Consider the following 13,138-nt stretch of genomic DNA (forward strand, 5'->3'; position numbering starts at 1 on the left):
ATAGCCTACGTCTAAAAAGGCGAATGCACCCCAGTCAAAGTGACACGGAGACGTGGAGGGGGCACCTCCTGTCAGGGAGAGGGCGCCACCCGCTTGCGGCTGTGGGGCTGCCACAGCCTTCCATGTGGGAAACAACAGAACAACGTCTGCCCCGGGGAGTAAGTGAGGTCGGGTCACACCCTGACACACTTGACTGCGATTCCATTTTTTAAATAGATTTTTCTTTTCTAAAATGGGAGGCGTTTTCGTTTTCTCATTTTTGTCATTTCAAACTTTTTTCTGTCTTTTCCCAATTTTTTCTTTTTGGAACTATGCCCTTTAAAATGATGCCATTTTGGAGGCATGAACTGTATCTCCAAGCTGTTAGGGCAAATAAGGATAGAAACAGTTAGGTGGTGGCCAGATGTGGGCTGCTGGCTCTAGAGTGCTGCCCCGGTTTGAGCCCTGGGGTGGTGGGGGGTGGGGATGACACAGTGGGGGAGGGGCGGGGCTGAGGGGGGCCCTTGCCACTGCCCACTGCTCTGTGGCTGCGCAAAACCAATGAATTGCAGGAAGCATGTGGCCAAACTTGCAGTTCCTAACTTGTGCAATTGTGTGGGTGCAGAGCAGAGTGAGCTGAGCTGTCTCTCAGTTCTGGAAAGGGATCAAAACCGTGGTGCACCCCGAGTTTCTGCCCCATGCCTGAGCTGCTTCTCCCTGCAGCCCAGCGTCGTGGACCGTGTGGCCAGCATGCCCCTGATTAGTTCCACCTGCAACATGGTGTCCGCGGCATACACCTCCACCAAGGAGAGCTACCCCCACGTCAAGACTGTCTGTGATGTGGCAGAGAAAGGGGTGAAGACGCTCACAGCAGCTGCTGTCAGTGGGGCGCAGCCCATCCTCTCCAAGCTGGAACCTCAGAGTGAGTAAAGAACTCCTGTGACTGTTTCGGGGGTCTGCCCCAACCCCAGCCCCTGGCCTGTTCTCCCAAACCAATACCAGCTGCCTTTCCCCGAGGGATGCTCTTGGGCAGGGGTGCATACGGGCAGCGATGGCCAGTGGCATACGGGGCAGCGATGGCCAGTTCCTGTCTTGCCCGTCTCCTGCAGTTACATCAGCCAGTGGCTATGCCCACAGGGGGCTGGACAAGCTGGAAGAGAATCTGCCCATCCTGCAGCAGCATCCAGAGAAGGTAACTGACAGTGCCAGGTAGGAGCCCTGGGGTGGGGGGCTCCTCTGAGCTGGACCCTCCTGGTCTATCTTCACTCTAGTGGGCGAGTGTGACAACATCCTCTCTGACCCTGTCTGTCTGTCCCCACCTTCCCTGTCTGTCCTCACCCTCCCCAAACCTACTCCCACCTGGGCAGCCCTGTGAATGGCCCAAGTGCCAACCAGATCAGTTGCAAACCTCCTGTGTTCCTGCCTTGCCCAGAGCAAAAGCCAAAGCTCTCTGCCTTGATTGTCCACTCCCGCCACGCTGGCCTCTGTCCTCTGTTCATAAGCAGCAGTCACAGAGACAAAAGCAGAGTCCTTGCCCTTGTGGGACTTTCATTCCAGGAAGTCTAGAAGCAAAGATAATGAACGGTCCTACCCCAGGACCTTTGCACGGGTGGGTCCTGCGTGGGGAGCCCGTCTTTCAGGCCTGCTTTGGCCTCACCTCTTCGGAGGCTTCCCTTCGCGCGCCCTTCTCACTGGAAGAGGTCTCCAGCTCGGCCCTTTCAGGAGGACTTCCTCTGGTGCCCATGTTCTTCTGGACATCCTCCCCGATGGAAACCACACGTGGCTACTATGCCTTTTGGAGGTGGCTTGTGACCAAGACACTCAGTTACTAATTTTGATGATTTGAAAGAGCTAACTTGAATTATTTGAAAAGAAGTAGCTAAATGTGCAGTGTGTCCCGGGTTAGACAGCGTGCTGTCAGGGTCCTAATGCCCAACGCCATGTTTTGCCCAGTAGCCTTGCTGAGCTATGACTCACAGACGTTAAGGTCAGCAGTTCAGTGCTTTCGTGTATTCAGATTGCACAATCACCAACATCAACCTTAGAACATCTCATCACCCCAAAAGGAGCTGTTATGCTCCTTCTCACCCTCGAATACCCTAGCCCTGACACCGCTCGCCCCCTTGTGTCCCTGGGGCTCTGCCGTTTGGACACCTCTCCTCAGTGGGCGCACACCGTGCAGCCTCCTGTCTGCTTCGCTCCGAGCACCCGTGCTCCAGGGCCGTGCACAACGCAGCTCCGTCAGCATTTCCCTCCCTTTTAAGGCTGAATATTGTCCTGGTGTCTGGACGGGCCACTTTCTGCTTATTCATCACGGACACCTGGGCCGTGTGACGCAGGGACCTCTGGCCACTGAGTGACCTGCAGCGGACATGGCGTACAAGCCGCGCTGGCTTTTGAGGAGCACCGCAGACAGCGGCCACCCCACTGGGGTGGGGGCACAGACTCTGCTCTGTGCTCTGTCTGGCCCCCCTCATGCAGCCTGGCACACAGTGGGTGCTTAACACACGCGCCCCCTGAGTCGGCCGGGTGAGACAGACGGCCATGCTCAGATACCCTACTCGCGTCCCTGGGTGGGGAATGGGAGAGGGCAGCGGCCGCTCCCGTTCTCTCAGGTTTTCCGCTGAGGCCACCAGCCAGGGTGGCCCTGTTAAGGCATGACCCCCCGGGCTGTGTCCTATTGATGCAGAGACAGCCTCAGCCAGGAAGAGTGGAGCAGGATTTGAACCCAGTTCCTTGGGGTGGGGGTGCATCCTGGCACTGTTCCTGGCCCCACCCACTCAAAGCCAAGAGCACCCCCAGTGACAGAAATGCCTCCCGCCATTGCCAAGTATTCTGGGGGAACCCCATCCACGCCTTGCTGGAAACCATTGTTCCCATTGACTTAATTATTAATGAGCTCCCAGGTTACTCTCTGCCGTCATGATGATTCAGTGTCCTACACTGTCTTAGTCACCTTGGCTGTTGTGACACAGGGCCACACACCATGGCCCAGGCAGCTCTTACCGTTCTAGTGGCTGAGAGTCCACGGTCGGGGCCTGGGCGGGACTGGCAGAGGCCTCCCCTTCGCTGGTGGGTGGCGACTTCCCGTGTCCGCTCTTGGCTGTCCCTGCCTGCCTGCGTCCTCACCTCTTATCAGGACACCAGTCACACTGGACTAGTCCGGCCTCGTTGAACCTGAATTGCCCCTGGAGAGACCTCATCTCCAAATGAAGTTTCATTCTATCCTCCTGGACTTGGGGCTTCAGTGTGGCTTAGCCCACGGGACAAAGAGCTGAAGGCACAGGGTGGGGGTGACCTGGTGGCCCGAGACATGCAGCTGGAAGACTCGAACCAGTCTGACCCAGCCCATCAGCTTTGGTCTTAACTGAGACACCAGACTTGACCTTGATCCTTTGGGGTCACTCTGGAGCTGGAATCCCTCTCTTATCTGCCCTGGAGAAAGGGGTGCAAGGGTGGGGTACCCAGGTGCAGAGGGCGGGTGGAGATGCTGAAGCTGCCCCTTCCTGCAGGTCCTGGCAGACACCAAGGAGCTTGTGTCATCCAAGGTGTTGGGGGCCCGAGAAGCAGTGTCCAGCACGGTGTCCGGCGCCAAGGACACTGTGGCCACCCGCATGACAGAAGCGATGGACGTGACACGGAGCACTGTGCAGAGTGGTGTGGATATGACCAAGTCCGTGGTGACCAGTGGTGTCCACTCTGTCATGGGCTCCCGCATGGGCCAGATGGTGCTGAGCGGAGTGGACACTGTTCTGGGCAAGTCTGAGACGTGGGTGGACAACCACCTGCCCATGACGGACGCCGAGCTGGGTGAGTGCGGCCCACGGGCCTGGGCCCATCTCCACCCTTTCCAACTTGGGGGCTGTCTCACTGGCCACCTGGAATCTGTCACTGGCTGCCACCTTGTGCCTGTCTCCTCTCCTGGCATCTGGCCCACAGGGATCAGTTCTCTGTCCTCCCCGGGGTCCCCTGTGTCTGTCCTCCCCACAGATGCCATTAGAGGGCACCTGGGAACATCTGAGTTCACTCCTTCACAGTCTGTCCTCCCCGCAACAGCCACCAGAGGGCACCTGTGAGCTCCTGAGTCAGGGTCTCCCCCACCCCCACAGCCTCCCAGGGCCCCCCTACACCCTTGTAAAAGCCCAGGTCTTTCAGGAGAGCCTCCTAAAGTGTGGAGTGTGGGACTCCCCTCATTCATGCAGCCTCACTGCCTCCCTTGCAGACCCTTGACCATGCTTCTGCCCCAGGACCTTTGCACTAGCTGGGCCCTCTGCCAGGAACATTTTTCTCCTAGACCCCAGAGGGGCTTCCTCCCTTCTGCTCCCTTTGTTCTCTAAGTTTCAGCCTCTGTTGTCTGTGTGTACATCCATACTGTGTGCTGAAACCCCCACCACTCTCGCCGTCTCTCTCCTCTTCGCACTCATCACTGACTGCACAAAGTGTCACCGCTGTGTCCCTGTGTCTGGAGAGGGCCGGCTCTCAGCAGGTGCTCACATTCTTGCATAAAATCACTCAACTGCCTCCATACCCCTCACCCCCAGAAACCTATTTGTTCATTCAGAGGCGCTCACAGAACTCAGACTAAAATATATGGACGTCAGGATGCAGGAGAGAATTTGAGGGGAGTCCTGGGTAGATGTTTCTGAGGTGAGGGTGACTGGAACACCAATGGAGGGAGGAGGGGCAGAGTCGTGCAGAAGTGAGGGTGAAGAAAGGCCTGGAAACAGAGCTGCAGCAGGCTGGCGGGCTGGCTGTGTGGGGCTGGCTGTGTGTGGGAGCAGCGGTGCCACGGAGGCCTGAGGAGGGAGGGGGTGAGGCTGGATGGTGATGTGAGCGTCACCCCCGGAAATGGGCAAGCCGGGCGCCTGTGGGCAGCAGAGGGACAGGACCCGACTCGCAGCTCTCTGGCGGCTGCCTGGGCGGCACAGACTTGGGTGATCGTGAATGTGGGCAGGGGGACCATGGTGGAGGGGCTCCTGTGGTCCAAGTAAGCAAGGGGATGGGGCAGGGAGCAGCAGGAACGGGGAGAAGTAGACAGCCGGTTTCGAGGCAAAAGCAGCCAGCCTCCGTGGTCAGCGTGTCCTCGGCGGGCCTGGCGGGCCTGGGCGTCGGTGCAGCGGCCCTCCAGCCGTGGGCCTTGCGCTGGGCTGGCAGCCGCCAGCAGCCCGAGGGTCACGGCACCACACTTCTCCGTGGGGCGCAGAGTTGGTTGATGTGAACCAAACATTTGGGACAGCAGGAAAAGGCTGGAAACACCAGATGAAGGCTCCCCACAGCGGCACTGTTGCTGTTCAGTGGGCCCCGTGTTCCCTAGAGGGTCCCAGGCACTGTGGGGGAGGGTCGTGAAGCAGCTTCCCCCCCCCCCCCGTCCCCTCCCTCGTTCCTGGAGCACCTCTGATGTCCCCACAGATGTCCCCCCGCCACCCCATCCCACCCCCATGGGTGAGAACTCCGCTTGCCTGTTTCAGAACTTCCTCTATGTGGGATCTAGTGGGTCCTTTGGGGAGCGGTGTGATCGTGAGTCCCTCTCATTTCTTGGCACAAAGTGCTGAGGATCATTTCTTTCTGTATTAGCTGGAAAACTTCCCCGGAGAAAGTTTTCTGCAGCTTTGAGTGTGGCGGATAAATGTCTCACTTCCGCTTTCTTTCTTTCTTTTTTTTTTTTTTTTTGGCATTATTTATTTATGTATAGGGGAGCGATCCAGCCGCTCCAGAGGTTAACAGTGAGATTTTGCATAGTGAGTTTGTGTGTAATAGTGAGTTTGTGCAGTCCACACACAGCCACACCCGCTCACGTACGGAGCGCTGCTTGCTTATGGCTGCTTCTGCACCACAGTCACCGTGTGGTGTGGTGTCCCCTGCAGAGCCCCCAAAACTGACTGCTGGCTCCATGCAGGACAAGTCCACCACTCCCTGAAGCCCCAGAATTGTGTAATGTTTGTGAAAACAGCTGCATTCCCCTGATCAAACATTTGTTTTGGTCAAGCGAATGCCGAAGACCAGATGAAGGACTTTGTCACTTTGCTCACCACTGTCTCGTCCTGGAGCGGTGTTTGACCTGGGGAGATGTGCAGATACGTGACTAAAGCGGGGAGCTCACTGACCAGCAGAACGGGCCCAGCCGCCCCGGCTATCTCAGGCTGTCTCGGGCATGTGCTTGCATTCCCTGTACTGTCTGATCCCTTTGAAATCAACTTTCCAGATTTGTTTAAAAAGCAAACTTTATTACAGAAGGCTGCAGTGTCTACTACAAATAGATAATAAAAATAACTAAAGCTCCTTTGGACACCTTTTCCAGAACAAGGCTGTCCAAACATCACGCTTCGGACCGCTCAGACGTGGGCCGTGGTACAAAAAGGGGAAGCCAAAGTGTTGGCAAAGGTTTTTGTTTGAAAGATTCATTTATTTGTGCATATAGGAACTGGGGTGCAGGCCAGAGGTGTGTGTGTGGGGGGGTGGTGAGAGGATTCACCAGACGCAGAGTGGGGAGCAGAACAGGCAGATCCACAAGTACACTGCTGAGGGGAGCAGCAGGGAGTGTCTGGAGAGGTCTGCTGCGCCCTGGGGGTCCCTCCCTGGCCAGAGGGAGGGTGGAAAACAGCTGCAGGCTATAGCTTTCTTACACTGTCTTTAACCCCTGCGCCACCAGGGAGGCTCGGCAAAGATTTTCTTTTTCTTTTTTTTTTTTTTAATAATATAGTAGTTTATTTTTACATCATTTTGTACATTTTTTTAAAAATCTCAATTGTCATCCCCGCGGGTTTCCCATCATGGAGTCACCCGTGTGCCATCACCATAGTCCCGTGCACTCCTACCCCCCCCCCCCCCCCCCCCCCCTCCCTCGTTTTCGATCTCATTCCCCACTCCACCCTGCTATGAGCGAAACCATCCAGTATTTTTCTTTCTCTTTCTGGCTTATCTCACTAAGCATGATCTCCAGCTCCATCCAAGTTGCTGCAAAAGACACGTGCTTCTTTCTTTTGGTTGCCGAGTAACATTCCATTGTGTCTATGTACCACATCGGCAAAGATTTTCTCAATGCTGGCTAGGAAATATTCTTGGCTGCCTGGGTCCCACGGCCCCTGCCACAGCTGTGCACCCCTGCAGATGTCACAGGAGAGCCCAGACAGTAGGGTGACTGGACGTGACTGCCTGCTACAGCTTTCTAAAGCCAGTGACATTTCAGCCAGGGGTGCTGTTTGTGGTCCCTGTGCACTATCAAACCCGGAGCAGGTTGCTTGCAGAGCTAAGCCTGTTGCTGCCAACTTGTGTTTAAAGGGAGCAGGATAAAATCGTTGGGGCGGGAGTTTTCTGTCCTGCGGCCTCGTAACTGTCCGAGCACTTTCCTGGGCCCCGTCGTCCCGACTTTCCCTTCTCCGCTGGTTACAATGATTCTGTGTGATCCAGACTTCTCCTCTGAGTCTCAAGGTCAGGACCCGCCTGGGTCTGTGGTCTGGCTGCAAATCCTGACTTGTGACCCTGGGCAAGTCACTCAGCCATCTGAGCCCCAGTTTCGAAAGGCTCGGCTCCTCTTACGCCCATTTTCAGAAGGGGGAAAGCAAGGCCAGGCAGCCTTTTCTCCCAGGCCTCACGCCTGCAGGCCCCAGACGCGCCCCCAGACCGCAGGCCCGGCGCCCGGCCTCGGCCCTCACGCCCGCTTTCCTCCCGCAGCCCGCCTCGCCACGTCCCTGGAGGGCTTCGACATGGCCACGGTGCAGCAGCAGCGGCAGGAGCAGAGCTACTTCGTGCGTCTGGGCTCCCTGTCAGAGCGCCTGCGCCAACGGGCCTACGAGCATTCCCTGGGGAAGCTGCAGCACACGCGGCAGAGGGCGCAGGAGGCCCTGGCGCAGCTGACGCAGGCGCTCAGCCTGGTGAGCGGCCGTGGGGTCACAGCTTCACCGTGACCACCCCTGCCTCGGGCTACTTCCCCGGACGGGCTCGGGGCCGCTGGGCCTCAGGAACCTGCGGTCTCCTTGTGCCTGGGCCTGAGGCCAAGGTGACGGTGTCAGCGGGTGGGTTGGCCTCTCCTGACGCCTCTCCCCTGGCCAGGGCAGGGGCGACGGCCTTCTCCCTGTGTCCCCCACACCTGTCTGTGGCCTCATCTCTTAGGGGGAGACTGACCAGATGGGGTTAGTGCCCAGCCCAGCGCCCCAGTCTAACTCAGTCACCTCCTTAAGACCCCTCCCAGTACAGCGACACTCCGAGGCCCCGGCGGTGGGCTCCAGCGTAGGCCTCGGGGGAGGAGACGTCCGGCTGGGGGCTGGGGGCTGGGCCCCGCTGCCCGCTCCTCCCGCACGGACTGGCTTGGGCTCTTTCCGTGGTCATCCCGTGGCCCTGCACAGCACACAGGGCTCAAGTGGAGAAGCGCTTGCGTCTTCATTTACAGTCACTTTTATTGGGAGATCATTTACACTCGATGAAAACTACCCATTTGAAAGTGTGCTGGGGCCGGAGGCTGTGACCATAGACAGGTAACACCCCAACATCAAGAGAGGGAATATTTCCTGTCCTCTAAAAAGTTAACTTTAGTTTTCCTTCTTTGTTTAGCTTCCTTCTTAGTACTGTCTCCTTCTATTGTATCACATTTTTTTTTTTTTAACAATTTCAAGCCACAGGAGATCGCCACGGGAGATCAGATGCACTGCCCTAACCATGTTTAAGTGTATAACTCAGTGGCATTAACTACAACTATCCCCCTCATCTCCAGGGCTTTCTCATCCCCCCTAACGGAAACCCTGTCCCACTAAACACTGCCCCCCTCCCCTCCCTCGGGGTGGGGAGGGCACCAGGCGCTCATTTGGCTTTGGTCAGATGCCCAGGCAGCTTGGTTCTCGCTCAGTGCCCCGTCTTTCCCTAGATGGAAACCGTCAAGCAGGGCGTCGACCAGAAGCTGACGGAGGGCCAGGAGAAGCTATATCAGATGTGGCTGAGCTGGAGCCAGAAGGAGCTTCCGGGCACGGAGAAGGCCGCAGCCAGGCCAGAGGTACCTGGGGAGTGGGGGGGTGCTGGGGCCCTGACTCCCCTCGTTCAGTGACCCCGCCTGCCTGGAGTGCTTTCTCCAGTCTTGCTGCCCATAAGCTGCCTTTAGGACGCCAGGACGCCCCCTCCAGGAAGCCCGACTTGCTTTCCCCTTTTGGACGTGGGTGTTGCGCTGGCCTGGAAGGCGTAGCCGTCCCAGCCTGCTAGGCGCTGTGGCTGTCTCTCCTTTGCCTCCGTCACCCACATGCGACAAGTCCCTGCGTGCGCGCCCGCCTGGCTCCCAGGGACAGCTGTGACTGCCCTTCCCGGCAGCTCCGACCTGTCCCGGCATCCGCCTTTGCCACCTGTGCCACCACCGTGGCGCTTCCACTGAACCACCGCCTTACCTAACTCGCACCCTCTCCCTGACCCTAGGTCTTTACACCAGCATCTCAGTCATCCTCCTGGGGCCCCAGTTTCCCCGACTGTAAATGAAATCCAGGAGCCTCAGAGGGCTGTGAACAGGCATAAGCTGAACTGACACATGAATGTTCACAGAACACTGTAGCCAAATTTCAAACGTTGCATCACCCCAAGGGGAGACCCCACCCTCACCAGCCATCACTGCCCAGCCCGGGGGACCTCAGTCTGCTTCCCGTCTGTGGCTCTGCCTGTCCCGGCCAGTCAGTGCACGCGCCACGTGGCCTCGCGTGTCTGGCTTCTCTCCCTGAGCCTCGTGCACTCAGGTCCACTCAGGTCCCTCCTCGCGGGGACGCTGACTCCCCTCGTTCCGTGACCCCGCCTGCCTGGAGTGCTTTCTCCAGTCTCGCCTCCATGACCTGCCTTAAGGCGCTGCCCGCCCTTCATGCCGAGTGCCGCCCACCTGACGGGCCATGGGGTGACTGCACGGATGCTCGGAGGAGCTGCCGGACGGGGTCTCCCCGCGGGGCTGCAGCGGCAGCAGCAGCGAGGGGGGTCTGCTTCTGCCCACTCGCTCGGCTCTGTGTTGGCTGGTTTGAGTCCAGCTGTGGGAGCGGGGACAGTGCTGGCTCCTGTGGGTTTGCCTTTCCCTGACGGCCGGTGAGGCTCAGCGGCTTGCACCGTGGGAGAAAAGTCTCCGCCTTTCTTCACGTTGCCTGTAGTGGGTCTCACACACAGCGCGGTGCTGCAGGCTGACCTCCCCGGCCGTGTCACCCACAGGAAGGTTCTCCCGAAGGTCGGTGGGACGGTCCCCCGTTTGCTTTCCAAACGGACCCAGCTCACCCACAACGAGTGGCCCCCGCCTCCCTCAGCAGGTGGAGTCCCACGCGCTGGCCATGGTCCGTGACGTCGCCCAGCAGCTGCAGGCCACCTGCGCCTCGCTGGGCTCCAGCATCCAGGGGCTGCCCGCCCACGTGAGGGACCAGGCCCAGCAGGCGCGCCGCCAGGTGGAGGACCTGCAGGCCACCTTCTCCGGCATCCACTCCTTCCAGGACCTGTCCGGCAGCATCCTGATGCAGAGCCGGGAGCAGGTGGCCAAGGCCCGGGAGGCCCTTGACCACATGGTGGAATATGTGGCCCAGAACACCCCTGTCACGTGGCTGGTGGGGCCCTTTGCCCCTGGAGTTACTGAGAAAGCCCCTGAGGAGAAGAAGTAGCAGGCAGGGAACTCGGGGTCCCGGGCCTGCCAGCGTGGCCACACGCTGTCCGGCGTCTCCCTGGGGGCAGACGTTTCTAACCACTTCTCCTGGTCTGTCTCACCTGGGGAACCCAAGGTCCTCAAAGCTGACCCGTCCCTCACCTCTCCGCGCTGAGAGGACGTGCGTGCTGAGCCGAGCCCTGCGGTCACTAGGGCGCTTTGAAAAATGTCTCGAAAACTTCCCAAGTGCTTTTCTTGAAATCAGATCTAGTCTTCTCTGTCCCTCTGCCTTTCCACACGTGGGCTCGAGGGCTAGCCTTCAGGAGCCAACCTGGACCTGAGGCCTGCGGGGGACAGGGGCTGGGGTGACTTCGGCTGAAGGGGCCGCTCTCTGGGACCCGCCTGGCGCCCCTTGGGGGCCTTGGTGCTTCATTGCTGCCTTAATAAATTTTACCTGCAGCCAAGTACAGCTTTGTGTGTGTGTGTGTGTGTGTGTGTCTCAGCAGCTGAACAATTGTCTGTGCGGCTTTCTCAGCTGCTGGGACTGGGCAGGGGCAGACCGGTAGGCCTGAGGCGTGTCGGGGGCCCATTTTGATGGTCAGCTGTGCGCTCTGCACTCGCGTGGCCGCCAAGGAATTTGGTCCTGGACGTCGCAGAGAAGAGCGGAGCACAAGGGGCCTTTCCTTCCTGCCTGGGTCCCAGGCCTCGCCTGTGGGTCTCGGCAGAGGCGGGAGACGGCCGCTCGCCCGTGCTGGCTGTCTCAGCGCGCAGGACAGGACGGCGAGTGGCAGCCGTCCCTTCAGAGACATGGCCACTCTGCCCCTGGTGCCTACGGTTCCTCGCCCCTGGCGAGGCGCTTGCAGGATGCAGGCAGGACCTAGAGATGGGAGTGATTGGGATCATCAGGAGTCCTTACAAGAGGGGCCCTCCCTGGGACTGCAGTGGGTTAAAGCGCAGCACTGGGAAGCTGGTTGCAGCCGCTTCAGCACAAGTTTGAACCTTGGCCAGGGAGTGACCCACATGGCCCAGCAGACCTCTCCTGACCACCCGCTGCTCCCCTCAGCAGTCTACTTCATCGATCTGCCCGTTCTGCTCCCCACTGTGTCTCTGGTGAATCCTCTCACAACCCCTTTTATTTTAAAAATAAAAGTCCTTAGAAGGGGGCAGCTAGAAGAGGCAAGATCAGAGTCCAGTGGATGGGACACGTGCTGCTCTCTGAAGTGGAGGAAGGGGCCAGGAAGCAGGGGTACAGCCAATGAGCACAGATAAACCACTGGCCTCACCGGCCTCCGCAGCAGCGGGGCACCCAGGCGTGACATTGACTAAACGAGCCACCTGGATGAAGCTTCAACACAGGAGAAGCAAAAGTGGGGAAATCTGAAAGGTTTCCTGGCTGGGTCACATGGAGCAGGGTCCACCCGGGGCCTCCACTGGGCTGGAAATGACCTTGACCTGGGTGTGCAGGTTCCCGGTGCCGGGCCCTGGGCTGCCCCTGGAGGTCTGCACACAGTCGACCCCGGACGACAGGGTTTGAGCTGTGCGGATGCACGTTGACGTGGCTGTTTCTATTAGCGGGATCCACATTCTCAGATTCAGCCAAACCGGGGCAGCTTCCTGAATCAGCAGATCCGGAACCTCGGATTTGGAGGGCTGATTCTAAGTCAGAGGGGGTCTTGGACGGGGTAGCGGTGGGTAGCCCTGAACTCCTGTGCCTCAGGGGTTCACTGGCTGTGACTTTTACCTCCACTAAGAAATAGAAAGTGAGAGATAGGGCTGATAGGGGAATTGAACCCCTGTTCGCTTCTGGTGGAAGTATGAAAAGACTGTTCATTTGGAGAACAGGTTGACAGTGCTGAGTAAAAGCGAGATGACTCCTCCATGTCTAGGAGAAGTCCCAGAAGTTCCCCTTACCCTAGGGAAATGCTGATTGAGTTATGCCTATGGCAGTCCCAGAAGGCACATGCTGTGCGCAGGTAACAAGGCAGAGAAACTAAGGCACAGCTCAGCAGGCCCACCCTGGGCTCCGCTTCACAACTGGTAAATGTCCCAGTGAGGATTTGAAGCCAGAACTCAGGTTTTCCCATCACTGTGTTTACTTCGCCCTGATAGAAGGTGGCGATGCCTGTTTTGAGGGGCCTAGAAGTACTATCTAGTGGTAGGGAACTTGTGAAAGCACAATCCAGGGCCTCCCTGGCGGTGCAGAGGTTAAAGCGCAGCACTCCGAAGCTGTCCCAAGCGCCCGCAGCACGAGTTCAATCCCAGACCAGGGAGTGACCCCCAGGGCGCAGCAGACTTCTCCTGTCCCCCCACCTTCTCCCCTCAGCAGTGGATTTCAGTGGATCCGCCTGATCTGCTCCCCACTCTGTCTCTGGGGAATCCTCTCAATGCCCCCTACCTCTGGTCTGTACCCCAGTTCTTGTGTGCATAAATAAATCAATCTTTTAAAAAATTAATAATATAAATTGCGAACCACGTTTGGAGAACCTGTGACATTTATCAGCGATGAAGGTGGGTTACCTGCATCAGCTTAGAAAGCGTCAGCCATGTTGTCCATGTGCACAGACACTCCTGTGTCTGGGGTCA

General features: G+C 58.2%; 1 protein-coding gene across 2 annotated transcripts in view; it reads left to right on the forward strand.

Moving 5' to 3' along the window:
- PLIN3 (perilipin 3) overlaps positions 1-11,014 on the forward strand; it is a 16,459-nt gene extending 5,445 nt beyond the window's left edge. For both annotated transcript variants that reach the window (XM_004689326.2, XM_012729502.1), the window contains exons 3-8: positions 703-901; positions 1,089-1,171; positions 3,492-3,789; positions 7,651-7,850; positions 8,837-8,962; positions 10,230-11,014. In XM_004689326.2, the coding sequence (XP_004689383.1) occupies positions 703-901; positions 1,089-1,171; positions 3,492-3,789; positions 7,651-7,850; positions 8,837-8,962; positions 10,230-10,574 (1,251 nt within the window). In that variant the 3' untranslated portion in view covers positions 10,575-11,014. The remainder of the gene's footprint in view (positions 1-702; positions 902-1,088; positions 1,172-3,491; positions 3,790-7,650; positions 7,851-8,836; positions 8,963-10,229) is intronic.
- The last annotated feature ends 2,124 nt before the right edge of the window (positions 11,015-13,138 follow it).

This window comes from Condylura cristata, unplaced genomic scaffold (genome assembly GCF_000260355.1).
Source record: "Condylura cristata isolate star-nosed mole 26May11 unplaced genomic scaffold, ConCri1.0 scaffold00025, whole genome shotgun sequence".
In the NCBI taxonomy this organism is placed as follows: domain Eukaryota; kingdom Metazoa; phylum Chordata; class Mammalia; order Eulipotyphla; family Talpidae; genus Condylura; species Condylura cristata.